Raw genomic sequence first — 21,974 nt, forward strand, 5'->3', positions numbered from 1 at the left:
TGCATCATAGCCTCCGTAAATGCTCAGACACCCTTTCCTTTTCTATTTCCTGATACATTACGACCAGAAATAACAAAATGTTGGTCACCAGTAGTGATGAATATCCCAGGATGTGTCGATGAAATTTCTCAATGGTTAAGGAATGATTATCTCGGCAATGTAAGTCCTGCTTGTAACAAGGCATATCTAGAAGCTGGAGCCAACTGCGACGCACAGATTCCATCCAGTCCAAGAATTGTTGGAGCAGTTCCTCCTACAACAAAATAGAATTTTATCATGTTAAACAAAAGAGCTTCTCATTGTTTTTTTAAACAATAGGGTTAATTCAACAATGTTGTACTCACAAATTACCATGATCCAATAAAAGCACTCCAACATTCGTAAAGTCATCTAATCAATATTATCTAGTTTATCAATATAATACTTTAGGGAAAGTATCTCACGGGTGAACATAATCATGAAAATAAGTAGTTATGTGATCAACTGTTAAAACAAAATTTATGAATTGACAATTTAACAATATTAGAAATTCCAATCAACAAATATGGTGAATGAAATATCATATATCGTAATCTAGAACACACCATTCAATCTGAGAGAAAGCAAAAAAAAATGTTATTAAACAATTCTTTCTGAGACAGAGATTTTTTCAATGATGAAGTCGCTAAAACGTCTGTACATGAAGAATCAATCCATCAATTAAGGGCGGTTAAGGTTTGGAAAAAAGGGGAGCATACTACTACTAGACAATAATTACAGACTAATAATGTCGTAATGCCTCCGTAGCATAGTGGTATTGCGTTCGCTTCGTAAGCGAAAGGCCGCGAGTTCGATCCTCGCCGGGGGCTTGTATTTATTTTACCCTTCAGAAAATGTTATTGATCCCTTTATTTTTTCTGATGGCCCAATAAGTGCGTTTTGTTTAGCGCTTAGCCGCGCTTATGGCGTAGTAGTACTAGTACCAATATGATTCTCAGTTTCCTAATCTACAAAATTAGTGTTTTGATTCCTTTTTTTTTGTGTGTGGCAAACAGTGTTTTGATTCCTATGAACATAAAAAACAACACTAACCCAAAAATTCCTATGATCAACATATGATACAAGAATATACCATTAAAAATGTCGGTTCTTTACAAATTATACCATAAAGAATGTCGGATCCTTACAAGCTTGAAAATTTACCAAACAGCAGATATATATTGTCAGTTGATGATAGTAGGACGACGCTCGCTTCGGACCTGTACTTTTATTCTATGAAAGATTTATTTTACTTGTGAGTTAGTAAATAATATATATGTTTTCTTTTTTGTTTAAGGGTTTAAATAATACTCCGTAAATATGTTAATAACCTAACTCAAGAAATGACTGAAGCACTCATGTTTATAGACTATATCGACATCAAACTATGCAACATATATACATGGAGATCACATAAGTTCAGTTATTTTAGCCATAACTAGAAAACACACACTACAAGAAAAATCAACATTCATAGCAGATCGTACAAATAATTAGAATCGTAAAATTTAAAATCTAATAAAACTGTTTATTATACAGTGAATTGAGTAATGAGGTTCACATAGATCTCCATGTCCAGTCTTCATTGCATTTCTTTCGAGGAGACCAAATTAAAAGTAAAAACTATGTACAGATCGGTAAAAGTTTTCTTAGAAAATATATAGTACGTACTACATATTTTAATTTCTTATCGTCGCCTGACTACAGAAAACAGGATAAGAGAAAAATGTACCATAAATAATAACCTCTGCGAAAAAGAAAGAAAGAAAAAAGAATTGATAAAGAAAAAGGAGAAAACAAAAAGAATTGCATGCCTAAGTGAGTGAATTATTTGAAAATGAAATAAAGTGGACCTGTTTTTTTTTTTTCTTCCTCTCTTAACTTTGAAGCATGCCGGTGATGAAAAAGAAGTTTATAATCATATGGACCATATATTATCCCATTTAAGATAAATTATCTCTTGCCAATTCAAGATTCTTAAAAACGTATATATTCTCTTGATCAACTACAATTCGCATATCACTACGATATATATACACTAATTTTTATGTTAGATAAGATAACGGACTACCATTATACCTTATTCTTATTCATAAAATTATAATTTGAGGGCATTACATCCACTCGTTACATTTTACGGAAGTTTTTCAATTGGTCTCAAGGATATGTCTTCCACTCGAACTCATTAGTTGTCTTATTTTACTTTAAATTTAACCCCAAAAAAAAAAAGAATTCACTAGTCTCAATATATCTCTGAGGAAATGTTATTTATATATATGATCGCATCATAAGTTTTGATATTTTAATGCGTATCCTCACTTTGATACATATATAAATGTTTAGTATTTGTCGTATATATACCTTAGAGAACTTAAGGAAGATAGATATATGGGTCAATGAATTAATACTACACAACAAAGAACAAGTGCAATAATACCCTTTTTTGAAGTATCAGAATATAAATTTCAACCCATATCTATAAGCAGAGATGTGGTGTAAGTATTGGCATACAGAGGTGGATAGGAGTGAGCATGGCTGGATTGCGTCTATCGGTGATAGAATCCTGCACATAGAGATAAAAAGATCGCGCAGAAGCCTATCCCCATTACATGTAGTGATGTGATCACGGGTTCGACCCCTTGACCAAGACGCCCGAGACGTCCCGGACGGCTCCGAGACGCATGACCGAGAAGCATCGGACACGGACAGAACGCCTATCTCGAACGCGGCCAAGGCACCGGCGACCCTCCCAGGAGCCTCAACGCGACCAAGGGAGCTCCAGCTAAGCGACCAAACGAAGAATCAACTTGGAGGAGCAAAACATTTCACCTCTTGAGTACTTCAAGGCCAAGCTTCAACCTACGGACAAAGGACCCGAGGTTAGCATCACCACTTAGGCACATTGAGCCGCGACCAGCTTTGGGAAGCTTGAATTGAGTGTCTTCACCATCACGCCAGTGTGAAGACATCCCTAAGCCATTAGAAGGAGCTGTACTCTTTTTCCTACTTTAGTGCATCTCCACTTTGATCCCACTTGGCTCATGACTTGGAAACACTTATTGACATGCTTAGGAGCCAAGGAAGTGAAGATCCTATCCACGTTCAGCCAATGACGTGGCCACCCTATCCCCTTCCCTTCTTTTATTTTGAATTTCTTCTAGATCCCTCTATGACCGTTAGATTGGTCTTTGCTTTGCTTTATCTTTGCTTTTGCTTTTTGGCCATGTGTATGGTTTAGATCATGGCCACGTCCCTAGGGTTTTTAGAGTCTCCTTATGTAAGCGTCACTATATAAAGGCATCAACCCTCATTGTAAAAAGGAGACTTGAAAGAAATAGAAATTTTCACAAAGAGAGATTCTTTGTTCTTGTCTCACCTCTCTCCTTAGCCTAAGTCCGGGACTTGGCTCTTGAGAAACCCTAAGAGATTCACAAACCGGGTTTGTAATCTCTTAGTTGACCGTATCAAGAGGAGAGCCAACCCTCTTGTGTCGTCGCATCAAACCACCTCTATTCCATCGCCCATCTCTTTCGTCCCACCGTCCCAACCTCGAGTTCTCTTCCGCTAGCTCTCGAGTCTATCATCGATTCCACTTCGCCAGCCTCGAGTTCTTTACCATCAGCCCTCGAGACTTCCCAGTACCATCTCGCGTCGTTTCCACCTCCGTTTCCCACCGAGTCCTGCCATTAGCCGTATCCGCTCAGCCGCGTCCGTACGTTCTGAGAAGGCTTCGCGACCGTCTTCACAAACCGTTCGTTGGAACCTCCTCAACTCTCGTTTCTGTCGTTTGAATCCTCTCTGGATTCGAACCCTTGATGCTTGGCCGAGGAAAGTCCCACCGATTCTGACTTGACCAAAGATACACTCCTCCATCGATCCATAGCCGCGTCCGCGGGTCACATTATGCAGAGTTAGATACCCTTATTTGGACTATGGAGTGCTTATTAGCGTTGGACTTGGATAAAGCTATTTTTGCTACGGATTGCTCAGACCTCCTAAGGATGACGTCTAATATCGAGGATTGGCCGACCTTTTCATCAGAATTGAAGAATTTTATTCATTTCAGAGATATATTTGCTAATTTTAGTATTAGATATATTCCCTGAGAGGATAATATCCGTGCCGATAAACTTGCGAAATGTGCAAGAGCACGAGGTTTCTGTTTTTCCCATGTAAGCTCGTCGGTACCGAATTGGCTCTCTCTCGAAGAGAGTCATCTCCGATAACTTAATATATAGGGTTTGATCGTAAAAAAAAAAAAAAAAAATAGTATTTAGTAGAATCTTGGTTGAAAAGATATATATACAGAGTAATATTATATATATATATATATATATATATGGCAAATCTTTGAATTTTCTTGACAAGTGTGTGCCCATCTATATATATCGAAACACATGATTTATAAAAGATCAAAAGGACCACCCAAAAGGAAAATAAGTTATGTTTTCAAAACCAATAATTTTAAAATGGAAGGTTATAATGGCCCCCACAAATTGGAGAAGAGAGAGTACTGAGAGAGAGAGAGAGAGTTATTGAAAAAGAAAGAGAGAGAGAGAGATGACTGATAATGGAAGATAGGGATCAGTGCTTGACTGCAATTCAGTTGCTGTCTTAACTGCTCCTCTTCTTTCCCTTTCCTTCTCTGACCCTCCAATCCCAATACTCACCATCATCCACTTCTCTTTTTCTTTACGTATTCATTATTATTTATTTCACTTTGGTGGTATTATGAGTGTATGACCAAGAACTTAAGGTTCAAAGTAGCGGCTCAACTCATATATATCATGTGTCAAGATTATCAACCATATATAGATTGTTCAGTAAAATAAAGTCACACAAGAACGTTCGTATGGCTAGTACCCATTTTTTTTTTGACCTCGTATGGCTAGTACCCATTTATGTTAGTTTTATTTGGAAATTAAAATAATAAAGGTTATGACATTCGTAATTTTTTTTTTCTATGAATGAAAACAAATACATAGAACTTAATTCGAAACAAAATTAGGAGGTATAAATTAATATTAAGTATATATATAAAAAAAAAGAGAAGCATGTAATGTCCACATTCCAAAATTAGGAGGTATATAAAGAAAAAGAATTAATAATTTTATGTCCACATATTCTTTTACATGCATCTCTGCATTCCTTTGACCTAAAAATAATCCATCTCCCTCACAGTACTCTCACACACGTGAAATGTGAATGTACGTATGAAGATAAATCCATCACATTTATTAGCTCTCTTATTGAAATCAGTCGTGTGTCGACTAAAGGCTACCAGCGATTAATTTGAATTTTGGTCGTTTAGAACTTCATCAAAAGTCAGCAAATACGGAGATGTGGAAAACGCTAGCTAACTCAACTAATTAATTTGGCTTACACAAAAGAAAAAAAAATTGCCTTATTTATTCTAATCTATATAGGACATGCTCACTTCTTTTATTTTTGGTAACCGTCACTTTCTTAATAAGTAATTCAGTGTACATATGGATGCATATGATATATGTACATGATTGTAGATTTATAGGTGTGACGCATATATACACAAGAGGCTAGGGTTTGGCATGCATTATCTATTGCCGTGCATCTAGGCATTGTGAACAGCAACCTATATCTGTACTTCTAATGTTCTATCTATATATAGATGTTTTATATATAGTTCGTATGAATACACTCGTAATCTGCCCGTACAACCCCATATATATATACGTAGTTCTATTAAAAAGAATTATTGTGGACATAAAATTATTTGAAACTTATTGGTGTTTTTCTGACACATTACAAGCAACGACCCCTTCTGTTTCTTTCATTTGAATTGTGCACCAAATGGCTTTCTTTAATTATTGATATAAATATATTAATTAAACTTCATAGTTATGATTATATTTAAGTACTGAATATTTATTAGTGATTGCAAACTGATAATTGAGTCATACGATAATATTTTGACAACATTTGGACAAAATGTTTCGCTATTACAAGTATAGTACTTGAAATCTATGTTAAGTAGATCAAATGATAAGATGAGGAAGGCGCCAAATCGATCATACAACTGTGTCAATAGAGAATTAGCGGATTCCAAAGCAATGGCGCGACAAACATGCTGCATACATTTGCATCAATCATGTCCCATGACAACTAACATGTCTCACAGCTGATATGTTTTGAAACGAATCACATTGTTTGCATTGCATATGGATTAGTGGTTAACTCTAATTTATTGAAACCAATTTAACCGCAAACCTAGGTCCATTGAAATCCATATATGCTATTCAAGCTATATATGTGTACCTAGGTCCATTAATTAAGAAGATTTACTAATCTAAATTTTACACATGAAGATCGATGAAAGTACTAGACAGCTTTTATGAGATACCTAAAATATAAAGTACAATTCATTAATTTAATCTTTTCGAATAACTATATAAAGTACTGTTTATCTATATTCATAAATGAATACAAAAATCCATTCAAGGATAATTCATCCAATTTCAAAAGCAAGCAAAGACTACATAAACATATATCAAAACTCAAAATTATATAAATATAACAAAACGTAACCATCCTCGCATTATGAATGTCTTTGTTCCAATCCATATTGGTGATTATTAAAATTTCTATACATACACGAGGAAGATATATAAACCAACCCAACAATACGCATATGTATAAAAATATAGAAGAATGCGTATACATATATATAACATATTTATATTTATGTATAGTGTAGGATATAGAAAACGTTTCATGAATCGGAATCATTATCGCTACTATGACGATCCGTTTCATGATTCGAGCTCATCAAATGATGAAATGGTCTAATCAAACTCGTATTACCCGTCATCATCTGTTGTTGCGACGCCGTATTTGAATTCGAGCTAAAGAGCTGAAGATGACCAGCTCCATCTACGACTTGTTGTTGATGATGATGAGAAGCTCCGAGAAACGAAGGGTACGTCGGAAATAGAGAGCTCATAGCCGGAGGAGTAGGACCAAAAAAAAGCTGAGATCCGTCTCCCGGAGCAGACGAGGAAGGAGGAGGCAAGTTGAGATTATTGTTGTTATTAGCAGCAACATTAGCTATTGCGACAGTAACGTTATTACCGGATTGTTCTAACGATTGTTGAAGATGTCCGAGGTTGTAATAAGAAGAAGTGTTGTTGTAAGGATTGGTCAGTGGGAAATGCTGATGATTGAACCCTTGGTGATCTTGATTACTATTCTCGTCGTGTTTGATCCATTTCCCTTTATCTAGATCGAAACTTTCTCTATGGGTCGTCGTAGTAGTATCCGTGATTCTTGATCTTGTTCTTGAAGAACCACCAAGATCCCAGTTTTCCAAGAACCCAAGATTACTTCCTGGAAACGTTGTTGATGAAGTTGACGATGGCGATTCTCCAAACCCGGAGTTACCAAACATGAGATTTGGATACATTTGGTTGAAACCATGTGGGAATTGTAGTGGAGGGAGCTTGTCGACGTCATCTTTTGCTTCTTCGAGTAACCAATCAATGACTTTGCTTGGCTGACTCAACCCTAATCGATCTTGAAGGTCGTAGAGTTGAATCGCTGTAGGTACTGACAACCTTATCCTCCGGTCTCGAAGACCACGGACTGTACATACTTTGCTGTGTCTGTCTTTGCCACCGAATGTTCTCGATACTCGAACGATTCTTGGATTCCTAAAAGCTGAAGTCCATTGCCTTGAAGATGATACTGTACTCGGCTGTTGCTGTTGCAACATGTGGTTTAAGTTTACTTGATGATTTTGATTACTATCTCCTTCTTGCTTTGCATGAATCTCCTCTTCGTCGCATTCTCCTGATCTCATCTCTTTTTAATTCAACTCAATAAGATTTTTCTTCACTCAATTAAGCTGGTGTAAAGAACAGATCTGAAACAAGAGAAGGGACGAAATTGGCCAATTTAGTAGAAAAAAAAAATCAAGAAGAGAAGAATTAGTTGTTCTTAGATTCTTATGCAATGAAATTGAGGTGAAGTGATGAAATTGTTGCTTTTTAAAAAATGTTTGGGAGGAAAGTTCACATGAAAAACATAGCAAAATAGATATGATTGATCTCTTAATTTCTTGAGTTTGCATATAAGAAAAGAAAGCTCGTAAGAATTTGAAATTCACACATGTTAAAGATTATATGTTCTTACATCGGTATTGAAGACTGGTAAGCTTGAAGTCCTAGTTCAAGATCTAGCTTCACAGAGAAGAAGGGAAGAAGAATGGAGAGAATAAGAAAGAGATAAGGAGGCAGAGGAATGTGAAGTATTTTTTTTTTCTTTTTTTGGAAACTCAAATTATATATGTATTATAATGATTGGGGAAGTTATAAACAACAAATGAATTAAATATACTTTTAAATTGTATTCCAATCCCTAGGGCTTTTTTTTTTTTTTTGGTATGAAAGGAATTTGTGCAGAAGGACAAAAAGAGGTGCAATTTATGTAGTGTATTGATACTGTGATGGGAATGTGCATGTTTCGTTTATACACTCACATAAATCAATCTTTTTTTAATAAAATACTTTACAATAGTTGACAAAAGAAAAAACCTTTACAATAAATTTTAATACTTCGTAGTATTCAAGTTTTGGTTCCCTTTAATTTCATGGGCTTTAGACATTTATTTTTATTAACTTTTATATAATTTATTTAATATTAATTTATAAAATTTGAATACTAAAATATCTTAATTTATTAATTAGAGAGAGAAAATATATTAGTGTACTAACAAATAAAATAAAATTTTATATATTTTTACTAATTTGTGTGAAAATAATAAAATTACTTGAGTGGTTCTACTTCTACAACAAGAGCTTTAAAAAGAGGTTGTACTGTAAAACATAAAAAGAATTTGAAGATTTTTATAATTTTTCAAAATTTTCAAAATAAGAAGATAATAATAATGGAAGGACCAATTTATATTTTGTGACATTTGAAAATACCATTTCTTGCAATTTATTTGACTGTTAAAGAAACTGTTGAATATTAACGAAGCAACTTGTTGAAACCCTAATTTTAGTGATAATGAAATCTAGACTTGTTAAAATCAAACTGTTGGGAGTATTGCTTTTATTTCTAATTAATTACTTGTGGGTTATGTTTTATATACGTTGTTTTTTTCTTTCTTTAATAACAACATATATATATGTCTAAATATAATAGATTGACAGCTAGAGGAGGTAAGGGTCTGTCTCTGAGATAGAGGATGGACCAACGAGTATAGGTTTTTCTTTAAAGCATCTAATGCTTAAATACTCACAAAGAGATTTGTGGACCACTTTCTCTTGTAAGTGTCTTTGCCACTGAGATTTTTACTCACAAATCACACCATTTTCTTCCCTCTTCGTATCCAACTTGATCACTAGTATAAAGTCTTCTATAATTGACCGCTCCTTTAAGCCACTGGTTGTTCCGAAGAATATTGTGAATTCATATATATATGGTTTCAAATTCAAAACTCCGGTTAATCCAGATTGCAACAATATATATTTAATATATTCATAATCTTGAGATGATATTCATTGTAGCAAAATTTGTGATATATATATATATATATATATATCAAATTTGATGAATTTATGAATTCGCGATATAAATATTCATAATCTTGAGATGATATTCATTGTTCCGAAGAATATTATGAATTTGAAAATAAAACTTGTATAGTTTAGTAGAAAACAAAACCATTGAAAACGTTCTCCACTAACGTTAACATATCATATATTTTTTAGCGAGCATATAAATTTTGGTCATTGTTCATTGTTCATTGTTCATTGTATGTAAGAATATTCTAAGAAATACTACATTTTAGGTGTGTTTTTGAAATGTCACGTACAAATCATTAGAAGAAAGTGCTTAGAATCCTTTATAAGAAACGCATTGTAAGCATCTTTCTGGATATGGTGGTATTTTTTAATAAACGAATGTATATATATATATATATTTCTGTAGTGATAAGATTATATGTTTTATTGTTTTTTTGGTAATGTGATAGACTTGTACGTACCAACTTTTGTAAAAAAATTCATAAAACTTATGGTGAAATTTGTCGCAACAAAATTTCCGTCCGAATAACAATTTGCTTGCCAAACCTACCCGTCGTCTAAAGCAGCTAGCCCACTACAAAGCTTCTTTTATTAGTCATCGCCGACGGAATTACTTGGTTGTTAACGCCTGTGAAAGCCAATCTTCTTAAATTGGTTAACATAATTTTTTCTTTATGAATTAAAAAAAGTTTGTTATAATTAATTATTTTCACAATTCATCTAATTTATCACTTTAGCTACAAATTTTACAAAACGCCCCTATGTTATGGGGTTCACGGGATTTTACAATTTATATCAAACAAAACTATATATATATGATCAATAAAGTAAGGAAATTTATATCATTATGTTTTTTCCTTTGATCACCAAGGAATTTTTTGTCATATTGCATCGAATTATGTGTATATGATTTTATAAGTTCCGTAACATAATTTGTAATATATATATATATTTTTTTTTTTCTAATGAAGGGTTCGCAAACTTCAATTTAAATATTTTTTTACTTTGTACCATTAATTGTAATAGTTCGTACCAGGCGTCTTCTTAAAAGTTTGTCCTGTATTTATACACTAATTTTAATTCCTAAGAATCGGAACTTCTTCTCCTACGTCAACTTAATGTTCTAAGTTGACAAATTTAACAAAGCAACCGGATCATATATATATACACTAGGTACCAACCCGCACATAGTGCGGGATAAATCGATTCAAATAAAATATTATGAATAACATTATTATTTGAGATTTCAGATTTGTTTGTGTAAAACAAAATCTGTAAGTAAAGTTTATTTTTTCGTTTATTCAAATTTGCGTTTATTTTGTGTAATATGTTTCACCCGTGAACTATTTAAACGTGAAAAAGAATTTTAGGGTCGACTCTAGTATACTACCTGAACTATACGGCTTCTTCGATGTGCACCCTAAACTTTTTGCCTCTTTTCTAAACATCATAAACAATGTTTTTCTTTATCAAACATCATGAACTACACTTACTCTTCTAATTGCAAAATAGTGACTCTAAATTGCGATTAGATTTAGTAAAGCAGTAATTGCGTCTAAAATACCATGATTATGTTAATTGAACCAAAAAATCGAATCCATATGATTAATCAAATCCATTCTTCTTCTTCATAGCGAAAATCTCAAATCTTAAGGTTTTAATTGTATCAATAAAGTAGAATGTTTAATTAAAATTTCTTGAAAATGCCGACAAGTGTTCTTAAGTTGTTTTCTTGCAGAGATCAAAGATATCTACTGTTAAAGCTGGTGGTTTCTCATTGTTTAAAGAAACAAAACTATCACCAAGATCACAAAAACTCCAAAAAGTACCATTCATGTTTACAAAACTAAACTAAAAGAGCACGTTCATAGACTTAAACTTCACTCATAAACCACTTTGTCGGTGCTTACTTATAATAAACGAGTTATAATATTTATATTCGAAGACCTTACAAGAGAATTGAGAGGAGAGAAACGAGTTCTTGTCGTATTGAAATTGAGAACAATGAGGAAAAGAGAAATTCTAAGAAATGAGAATTTTAATTTTATTTAGAGAAGATGAGTGGGTGGTTTGACTTTTTTGGTTTACTTAAAAAGCGTGGTCGTTTAAACGCCACTATCGGTTTAGTAAATACAATCACAATTTAAAATCGCTATGTTGCAATTATAAGAGAATGTATAGTTTGTGATGTTTAATAGAGTAAAAAATTGTTTATGATCTTTAGGAAAGAGGTAAAAAGTCTAGGGTGTATATCGAAGAACCGATATAGTTGAGGTAGTGTACCAGAGTCGACCCAGAATTTTAACTTGGTGGAGAAAATTTTGATGTCTTTTGTGTTTCTAAAATCAAATTCACATCTTTATGTTTCACATTGTTATCTACATCATTATGCCATTAAATAGATGAAGCGATATTTTTTAATTAGACTAATCAAATTAATTTAAACTAATCCTAAGTGTAAAAATACAATGAGAAACTGTATAAAAAGTGGTAAATAATCAAAAAGTGTAGTTCTGGTAAAAATTCGTAGGAAAAATGATTGTTTTAGGGTTTTTAAAAAATTCAATAACATGGATACCATGTTAAGATTGTTGAGTCACATATATTTAAATACTCATTAGAATTTTTATATAGAAGACAAAGTTTTTGTTTTTTCAAGAATTTAAATTGGTGAATAGATTTAAAATTGTTTGTGAAATTTTATTTATTTTTAAGATTATATTTGTGATAATTAATTTTTGATACTTGAAACCGGAGAATATGTTTTGCGTTTCAAAATTTTAAATAGGTGAATAAGTTTAAATTGTTTGTGGTATGTAATTTACTTTTATGATTATTGTGATAATTTATTCTTTTTCTTTAAATATAGTTGAATAGTCACCAGATTTTTTCAAAATAGGAAAATAACTTTAGCATTTAAAAAAAATGATAATTTTTTATGAAATGTAATTTACTTTTAATAATTAAATAGGTTATGTAAATGATAATTAAATACATTTTTGGATTTTAAAAGTTAATTAAATCTTTCATTTTTTAAAACTAATAGAAAACATTAATTCATATATTCAATGGTATATTTATGTTAATAGTAATGAGAAGTAAGACCATTTATTAAAATGGTACAAGAGTTCTGTGAGCGCGACACCTCAGCTTTTTAGTGAGAGTGCTTTTCTATTAATATATAGGAGATAGGTCAGTAGTAATATATATGTATGGTTATCAAAAGTCTCTGGACTGCACAAACGAAGAAGTAGAGAAATGATGATTGATGATGACGGGACTTGAGCTTCTGGGCTTAATTTTCCCTACTTTTTGAGCATAAATATAGGATCTTGTGATCCTTATACAGACAATACCATATACGCGACAGTTGCATCTTTCTATATATTAATATATACATAATAGATTTTCGACACTTCTGACTTTAGGCTAGCTGAGTTATGCCAAAACTCTGCCAAATTTTTTAAAATTTCAGCCTGTTCAATTATTAAACTCTCCATGTGCTTCGTTTTTGAATTACCAGGTTTGTTTTTCGTTGCCATATCATATCTCAAACTAAATATAGTTAGGCACTAGAAACCCTAACTCACTCTATATGTATATATATTAATTACGCCCTACTTTTAAGAATATTTACATGCCTGCCTATACTTTTCTTCAACATAGAGGAATTTCTCTTACTGTTTTAGTATATAATAAACTCATTTCATGTTTTTTAGATTGGACAGTCTTGTCTTTTGACGTGGGAATACCGATTCTCTTGCATCCAAAATTCACAACATGTTATTGTCTTTAAATCTTTAACCATCAAGACGTTTTAGGTCAATATTAGCCTAATTATTTTCAAACTTATATAAATTCATTATACTATTACTCAAAAGAATTAGCATACTCCCTTCTCCTAAACTTTTTTTTTCTTTTTCTGTCAAGTTACTGAATTATGATCTAATATGAAATACTGACAGAGTCTCAAATTTCAACCCAATAATACTGACAGAGTCTTTGTATATATATTATATTAATGTTACGAAAATGGAAATTTTGTAATTTTCCACAAAAAGAAGGAAAAAAAACAAATGTTGGACAAGTTGGTCTTAAGCTATCGCCATCAGACCGTGTAGAGAGTCACAAATCGGACTAAAATACCAGAATTCTAACAAATTGTGAAAAAATATCCAAATTTGCATACTTGCGTTATTATGTGATATCAACGAATCATAACATCCACATCTCTCTTCTATTACTATACTAGAACTAGAGAGAATCAAAACAAAAGAATGAAAACGGTGTCGTCGTTCATTATCAAACAGTACAGTACACGATAGTCTAAGAGCCTCTTCTTCTTTTTGTCTTTTGGTACTGAGCCGTCGTTTTCGGGTCTGAACGTCAGTAAATGCAGAAGGCTCATGCTGAGACAGACAAGGACATGTCCTTGCAAGAGACAACACCAAAAGGAGTAAAACCCACCAAAAAGTAAACTTATTTAACCACATAAATACATCCCATATGTATATACATGCTGATGCTGACATTATGACAGACATACATACATAGATAACTGCTTCTCCTTTTTGTATTATTGATGCAGTAAAGGTATCTTCAGAGTTTGCTGCACTCAAACTACTCGTTTCTCTCTGTGTTTTTTACTATTATCAATAGCAAACCAACTATCTCGTCATATTTGGAAATAAAAAATATAAAAAATCACGGGTTCGTATAAGACAAAATACACAAGGTCTTATATGCCAAGACAAGTATTGGCTTTTTATATATGGATAAAAAATGGATATGGTACTTATAAGGTGTAGAACGAATTGATTATGTTTGTTGAATTTCGTTTTGTAATATCCGTTTGGATTCCTCTGTTGTCGGTAAGCCAAATAGGCTCGAGGGATTGAGAGGAGACAAAGCGGAAGATATGAACCTGCCAAAAGGAAAGAGATAATGCAGTAAGAAAGTTACTGTGATGGAGTACTGAAGTAGTGCCTTTAATGTCTGGGGGGAGCAATAAGCATAGGAGACAATTGTAAAATTAATTATTGCAGATAAATGCTTTTCGAGCTTGGATCTAGATAAAGATAAAGCAATCCCATGACTCAAAACTGTACCTTCCATGCATTGAACTTTGCATAACATTTATGCACTAGTATCAAAAAAAAAAAAACATTTATACAGAAAATGTGTGTTCATAATTAAAACCCTCTTTAATGGATTAATTCTGAGCTACTCCGGTTTGATTAAAGGCCATCGGTTATATTTCATCTCCTTAATCAAATCACATATGGCCGATACCCGATACTTTCTAATTAGAAACTGATTAAACTGGTGATAAAAAAAAAACGAAACTGCTAATTAAATACCTAATAAAAGTCTGAAAACGTTTCAAAACGACAACTAATACCAATGCTCATTTCTTCTATATAAATGACTAAGGATGTCAGTATTCTTCATCGTTCAGAAACATAATCAAGAAAAGAATCATTTGTACCACTATAAACTTCCTATTTTCTTCATCATGGCTATCAAAGACGTGATTTTTCTTGTAGCGGTTATATGCATTGTGGTTTCGGTAAATGCTCAAATACTACTACCACACTATCGTTTCCCATTCCTATTTCCATTCCTACCGAATCCTAGTATGCCAGGATTACCTGATATAACAAAATGTTGGTCAACGTTGATGGATATTCCTGGATGCATTGCTGAGATTTCTCAATCTATAATCACTAGAAAGTTTGGTAACATAGGACCAGCTTGCTGCAAAGCATTTTTGGAAATCGAAACCAATTGCATCCCGAAAGTTCCGGTTAATTCATTTTTCCCTCGTATGTTGAAGGAACAATGCTCAAGAATTGTTGGAGCAGTTCCTCCTACCACAAATTAGATTCCTTAAGTAGTTATATGTTAAATCATTGTTTTTTAATTTTAGTTGAACAATAAAATTGATTTTATGGATATTATATGCAATGATACTATTTTTTGAGAAGATGAAATGATATATTTAGTCACTTTTCAAGACGTCAAAATCATACTCTACGATGTAGCAAGTCTCACCTCATTAACTACATTGTATGGAATTTTTTGTCGAAAATAAATAAGAATCAAAACCACAAAGAACAATTTCAAAGAAAAAAAAAAGGAACACGAAAATACTCTTTTTTCTTTGGGTAAAAGAAAACGAAATACTCAAGTCACAGTGATTGTGATATAGAGAAACAGAACCAGAAAACTATAAAGAAAAAAGCAAAGTTGATATACTTCCAAGTGTACTAGACCTAGAGGCTAGCTAGAAATAACAATTCGCATATCAGATATATGGTTTTATGATTGTTCAAGTTCAGCTTCAAATTCTCATGATACTAATGCTAAACTATAGGTCTATAGCTAAACCTCAAATAATTTTCAGAACATATGGGCACGAAAAATCTCACCCCCAGCCGAAACCAAACTTCATTAAGCGTATGGAACTTTTAGAAGCCAAACCTGAATAAGATAGATTCAAAATATATATATAAAATTCGGTTTATTGGTTAAAATTTTAAAATATATAGATGATTGAGGGGAGTCACTATTTGTTGTAAATTTTTTTCGTTAATGCCGCTCGTTTCATGTTCGATTGGAGACACTATTTAAATTTATAAAACGGCTCACAAAATTTAATACCACAGTTCTATTTCATTTCATATTTCATATAATAAATTATCTTATTGTTGTTCATCATATCAAGCAAAAACAAATCGAGCGTTAAACGTATATCTGACTAGCTATATACATTAAACGTAATCAACATTAATTAGTATACTATGAACGACTAAATCTAATATCGTATTAACTAATTAAAATCCAAAGACGTTTCTTCAACTTAACTCATATGGTAGCTTTTATTGCTTTCAATATAAATAAGCAACGATTGTACTATTCGTCCATCCATCAAAACCAACCTTGATAAAGAAACATATTTGTAAGGGTTATCTTTTCCAGTGTGCAATATCTCATTATGTCTATCAAAAATATGTTTTCTCTTCTGGCAGCCGTATGTGTTGTGGTCTCGGTAAACGCTCAACTACCATAGTTTCCGGCTCCGGCTCCGTTTACTTTTCCTTTTCCACATACACCAACTTTGGGTATGCCAGGATTAACAAAATGTTGGTCAGTGGTGATGAATATTCCTGGATGCGCTAGAGAGATTACTCAAGCCGTATCCACGGAAAATTTTGGTAAGATAGGTCCTGCTTGTTGCAAAGCATTTTTGGATGTCGAAGCCAATTGCATGCCAAAAATTCCGTTCTATCCATTTTTCCCTTTTATGCTAATAGAAGAATGTTCAAGAATTGCCGGTGCAACCCCTCCTACCACAAAATAGAGTTTAACTTTTAATATAGAGACGCGTCTTTTTTACTTTTCAAAATTTTAAAATAATTTGAGCTAATTCAACATGTTATACACTTATACCCCAAAAACATATGAGATATTATTATAACAGCATTTTCAATTTATAAGTTTTTTTTTCTTTTTTTTTTTCTTTTTCATTCCGGATTAGTCATTCTTCAGATGTCATCAATAGCGCCTGCCAAGATTAATCATTCTTTAGATGTCATCAATAGTACCTGCCAATAAGTTAACCATATCTCATCAAACATCGAGTCCACATTATGAATCTAATCTTACAACGACTCATAATTTTGAATTGTTTACATAAATCTTTTAGGATATGTTGTAAGTTATGAAATATGTGAATGGGGTCTATAATTTTATCCTGCAACCCAAACACACTCGCAATATAACACTGCATATAAATTTTATTTTAGGAAATTTCTAAAAGTGAACAAGAAAGACCAATACTTATCTAAAAACAGAAATAAGACAAAACTAGAATACTATCACACTATCCTTTCCCATTTCCATTCCTCCCGAATCCTGGTATGCCAGAATTGCCTGATATAACAAAATGTTAGTCAACATTGAGGGACATTCCTGGATGCATTGCTGAGATTTCTCAATTCATAATCACTAGAAAGTCTGGTAACATAGGACCAGCTTGGTGCAAAGCATTTTTGGAAGTCGAAACCAATTGCATCCCAAAAGTTTCGGTTAATCCGTTTTCCCCTCATATGTTGAAGGAACAATGCTCAAGAAATGTTGGAGCAGTTTCTCCATCCAAAAATTAGATTTGTTAAGATAGTTATATGTTAAATCACTGTTAGTTTTAATTTTAGTTGAACTAGGTTGGTACCCGCGCTACGCCGCGGAGCTATATTTTGTTTTTTTCTAAAAAAGTATTTTTTTGTTTTGTGTTTTCTAAAACTAAAACTTTTGTAAGTTGTTTGTTTGTAATCAATACTCATTATTAATAAAGTTTTTGATAATATTTAATGCTAATATTTTTGTTTTTAGTTTTTTTTTGTTGCCTAATTTTTTTTATTATTGTAATAGTCTAATGTTTTTTTTTTTTTGCTTGTATTACGATGCTATGGAAACTGGAAAGTACATTTTTATTCAACTCTTGTTATGATATATTTTCTCTTTCCAAGTGAAAATGATCATATTTGAGTCAAAAATTGAATTTACAACATTTACATACTATATAATAAAAGTCTAAGGACATATAATTTATTTTCTAGTGAGCTGACATTAATTTACTTAGCCTTTTTGTTGAGCAATGTATTTGTGTTTTACCACCAATAGCCTCCATGTTCGTTCAAAAACTTTTTACAAACCTTTTTGCCAGAAGTTTCGAGAGATTACATTATGTGTCTTTATCAAAGTTTACAATAGCTTTAGTAATCCCATGGTCGAACCTCGTTCAGGCAGTTTATGTCTTTATCAGACCAACTGAGAGACTTTATTCTATGAGTCTCTCTTGTTCAATGACTTCACAGTCTTTGTCCACTTGCCTGGTAGAAATCAAACACTCGAATTTTTGGGTTTACTAATGAAAGAAGTGAAAAGAGATATAAGTAATGAATCAATCACCTGCAGAATTCTTGGACCATTCTTTTGCAATCGGAAATACAAATTTTTGATTTTTGAGCATCATATTTTGATTTCAGACTCTGGTTTATTAGTAAGACGGCCATGAGAGGATCCTTTGATGTCAAACCGCTTATGGATGAAGTGACCAGTACAAAATAGATTACCCATTATCATAATTCGAATATGCAGAAGCAAGTATTTTCTCATCAGTACATCCAACTGAAAATGTTAACAACAACAATGCAGAGACATGAATACAATAAGGGTATGGACATTTTTCTGTGCAGTGCCAGTCAATTACACGTAAAAGTGTTTTCACATTGCCTGTCATGATTGTAGTAAGCCGGGAGCATCTTCATAAGAACTTGTTAAGAGAAAAAAACAAACACATGAGTGAGTTATAATAATCAGAATTAAGCGGTTAAAATGCAGCTCTTACTTTAGTTTATGCCTTCTTCATAGTCTTGATTATGTAGCGAACATTGGTCAACTACAAAAAGCTTCCACTTTTTCTTGGAGATGATAGCTCCCTGATGACATCATTCCCACAAATTGATAACTTATAATCTATTGCATCCACATTAGATAGTTTCCGGAGAGTCTTACACAAAACAAAATATTTTATATGTTTTCTCAAGACCACAAGAAAAGAAATCAAAAGTAAGAGAGGTTATAACCTGAACAGGACAATAATCCTTTCATTTGAACTCACAAAAATGGTGTGGAAGAGTGTATTTTGATCCTTCAGATTGGAATTTCGTCCAAAGTTTTTCCTTTGGATCGTACGCGGAAGCCTTCAGATCATGAGACGTAGTGCTGGTGATGGTCTTCCTACAGAATGTCTTCCCAACGAAAACAACACTCAACATCAAACAAAGCAAAACAAACAAATACAAAATGAAAAACAAAAATAGTTTTGGTTATCTAACTCCAAGCTGCAAGTTAAGCATAAGTTCATAATTCTTGTGCCCTTTAGAGATAGTTTGTCCTTGTTTTTTAGCAGGCTGTATTCTCAATGGCCCTAATGATGATCTATTACTCTCTGTATTATCATCTAATTGAAGATAACCAGAACCATTATTCATCAATTCTATTTTTCTATAACTTACTCTTCCATCAACGAACCTCCTCCTCGGCCTCTTACTACTCTTGGTCATATTCACATTACTACTCTGCTCCAAAGAACCGTACCAAAGAAGCATCTTTCTGAGACGGCAAAACTGCGTTCTGCCATGTAGAAACCACAAATGAACTCAAATCAACATAGAACACTTATTGTGGTTGGCAATCAAAATTCCCTGAAGATGTGGAAGGGTAATAAGTCTCGTTCTGCTCTTTAGGATCTTTGCTCCAAACACCGACGTAGAAACTCCCATCTGACCATCGGAAAGTTCCATTGCCTTTAGGAGCTCCGTCTTCCCAAGACCCATTGTAATGGTTCCCATTGCTCCAAATCATGGTCCCATTACCATTCAGCAACCCATTCTTCCACTGTCCGATGTAATGATTCTTGTTCTTCTATTGATACCTACCGTGTCCATCTTCTAGAGCTCTCCTCCATTCTCCGTCGTAGCAATCTCCTTTGACGTAACATTCTGTTCCTTGCCCATGTGGCCATGTCTCAGATTCATAACCCATAATTCTCTATATAAGCTCCAGACGAATCAATATAAGTACCAACCAAAAAAAAAAAAAAAACTTGGCAAATGTGACACAGATGAAACGATTTGGGGATTGTTTCTTCGAAGCGATGGGAGCCTCGAGACATGGTGAAGCGAGAGGAGAATGGAAAGGTCAGATATAATTATGACATGTAAGCAAAATTATAGCTGATTTGTATTAATGTTATAATTTAATTGGTTACACATTTTAACTGATGTGTCAACTCCTCCTTCAACTAAAAAGCTGAGGTGTCAACACTGGAGAGATCCACCTTCTACTTTTATTGTATTGATAATAAAGTTGATTTTATGATATTGTATGCAATGATATATTTTTTAAGAAGATGCAATGATATATTTAGTCACTTTTTAAGACTGCAAACTCATACTCTACGATATAGCAATTCACACCTCATTAAATAAGATGCATGAAAGGTTTCTCGAAAGTAAACAAGAATCAAAACCACAAAGCACAGTTTCAAAGAAAAAAAATGACAAATGAAAATACTCAAGTCACAGTGATTATGATCTCTTGTCATATAGAAAAACAGAATCAGAAAAATAGAAAGAAAAAATAAAGTCGATATACTTCCAAATGTACTAGACCTAGAGATAACAATTACACAACCAGATACATTTGGCTTTTACAGTTCAGCTTCAGATTCTTATGATACTAATGCTAAACTTTGTAGCTAATCATCAAATAATTTTCAGAACATATATGGGCACCAAAATCTCACCCCTAAACCAAACTCCATTAAATGTATGGAACTTTTAGAATTCAAACTTGAATAAGATAGATTCAAAATAAAAAATAAAAATTTATTTAAACAAAACCATTTTATTAATGAAAATTTTATATTATTACCAATGTTCCGTTTCATTTCATCTAGCAAAGCAAATATTTTATTGTTGTTCATCAACCAATAACAAATCAAGCATTAAACATATATCTGACTAGCTATATACGTTAAACATAGTCAACATTAATTAATATACTATGAACGGCTAAATTAAATCTAATATCAAGTAATTAAAATCCAAAGACGTTTCTTCAACATAATTGATACAGTAGCTTAATTGATACAGTAGCTTTTATTGTTTCCCATATAAATAACAACGATTGTACTATTTGTTCATCCATCAAAACCAATCTTGATAAAGAAACATATTTGTGAAGGGTTTTCTTTCCCAGTGTGCAATATCTTATCATGTCTATCAAAAATGTGTTTTTTATTCTGGCAGCCATTTGTGTCATGGTCTCGGTAAACGCTCAACTACCGCAGTTTCCGGCTCCATTTCCTTTTCCTTTTCCATTTCAACCAATTCCGGGTCTGCCAGGATTACATGATATTACAAAATGTTGGTCAGTGGTGATGGATATTCCTGGATGTGTTACAGAGATTTCTCAATCCATATTTACAGGAAAGTTTGGTAACATAGGTCCTGCTTGTTGCAAAGCATTCTTGGATGTCGAAGCCAATTGCATACCGAAACTTCCATTCAATCCATTTTTCCCTCCTATGCTAAAGGAACAATGTTTAAGAATTGCCGGTTCAGCTCCTCCTACCATAAAATAGAGTTTAAATTATAATATAATATAGAGATATTTCTTTTTATTTTTCAAAATTTTAAATAACTTTAGCTAATTCAACATGTTATACCCCAAACAAAATACAAAATATAATAACAGCATTTCAGAAATATTTTTTTTTTCTCTTTTTCCATTCCGGTGATTAGTCATTCTTCGGTTGTCATT

General features: G+C 32.8%; 2 protein-coding genes, 1 long non-coding RNA gene, 1 other non-coding gene and 3 pseudogenes across 5 annotated transcripts; 4 read left to right on the forward strand and 3 right to left on the reverse strand.

Moving 5' to 3' along the window:
• The first annotated feature begins 776 nt into the window (after positions 1 to 776).
• Positions 777 to 848, forward strand: TRNAT-CGU (transfer RNA threonine (anticodon CGU)). Its single transcript has one exon. It is a non-coding gene; the product is annotated as a tRNA-Thr (tRNA).
• A 5,694-nt stretch (positions 849 to 6,542) lies between these two features.
• On the reverse strand, positions 6,543 to 8,447 carry LOC104738394 (transcription factor TCP5 pseudogene; annotated as a pseudogene). The gene is made up of 2 exons (XR_015584373.1): positions 8,185 to 8,447; positions 6,543 to 7,915 (listed from the first exon to the last, which is right to left on the reverse strand). The product of XR_015584373.1 is annotated as a transcription factor TCP5 pseudogene (transcript).
• Positions 8,448 to 15,067: 6,620 nt separating this feature from the next.
• Positions 15,068 to 15,465, forward strand: LOC104756773 (uncharacterized). The gene has a single exon (XM_010479423.2). It carries the CDS (start codon positions 15,097 to 15,099, stop codon positions 15,463 to 15,465), a length of 369 nt encoding a protein of 122 aa, XP_010477725.1. The 5' UTR covers positions 15,068 to 15,096.
• A 1,083-nt stretch (positions 15,466 to 16,548) lies between these two features.
• On the forward strand, positions 16,549 to 16,980 carry LOC104756781 (uncharacterized; annotated as a pseudogene).
• A 1,723-nt stretch (positions 16,981 to 18,703) lies between these two features.
• LOC104756794 (uncharacterized) lies at positions 18,704 to 19,105 on the reverse strand. The gene is made up of 2 exons (XR_015574527.1): positions 18,994 to 19,105; positions 18,704 to 18,918 (listed from the first exon to the last, which is right to left on the reverse strand). It is a non-coding gene; the product is annotated as an uncharacterized LOC104756794 (long non-coding RNA).
• Positions 19,106 to 19,474: 369 nt separating this feature from the next.
• On the reverse strand, positions 19,475 to 20,325 carry LOC147949295 (uncharacterized; annotated as a pseudogene).
• Positions 20,326 to 21,393: 1,068 nt separating this feature from the next.
• On the forward strand, positions 21,394 to 21,834 carry LOC109127073 (uncharacterized). Its single transcript, XM_019231397.2, has one exon. The coding sequence runs from the start codon at positions 21,427 to 21,429 to the stop codon at positions 21,793 to 21,795; it is 369 nt and encodes a 122-aa protein (XP_019086942.1). The 5' UTR covers positions 21,394 to 21,426; the 3' UTR covers positions 21,796 to 21,834.
• Positions 21,835 to 21,974: the final 140 nt, after the last annotated feature.

Source organism: Camelina sativa, chromosome 2, assembly GCF_030686135.1.
Source record: "Camelina sativa cultivar CO46 ecotype springtype chromosome 2, ASM3068613v1".
Taxonomy (NCBI): Eukaryota; Viridiplantae; Streptophyta; class Magnoliopsida; order Brassicales; family Brassicaceae; genus Camelina; species Camelina sativa.

Bases quoted from the DNA above. Each gene is read 5' to 3' on its own strand.
- LOC104756773 (XM_010479423.2), top strand. From the start codon at position 15,097: ATGGCTATCAAAGACGTGATTTTTCTTGTAGCGGTTATATGCATTGTG.
- LOC109127073 (XM_019231397.2), top strand. From the start codon at position 21,427: ATGTCTATCAAAAATGTGTTTTTTATTCTGGCAGCCATTTGTGTCATG.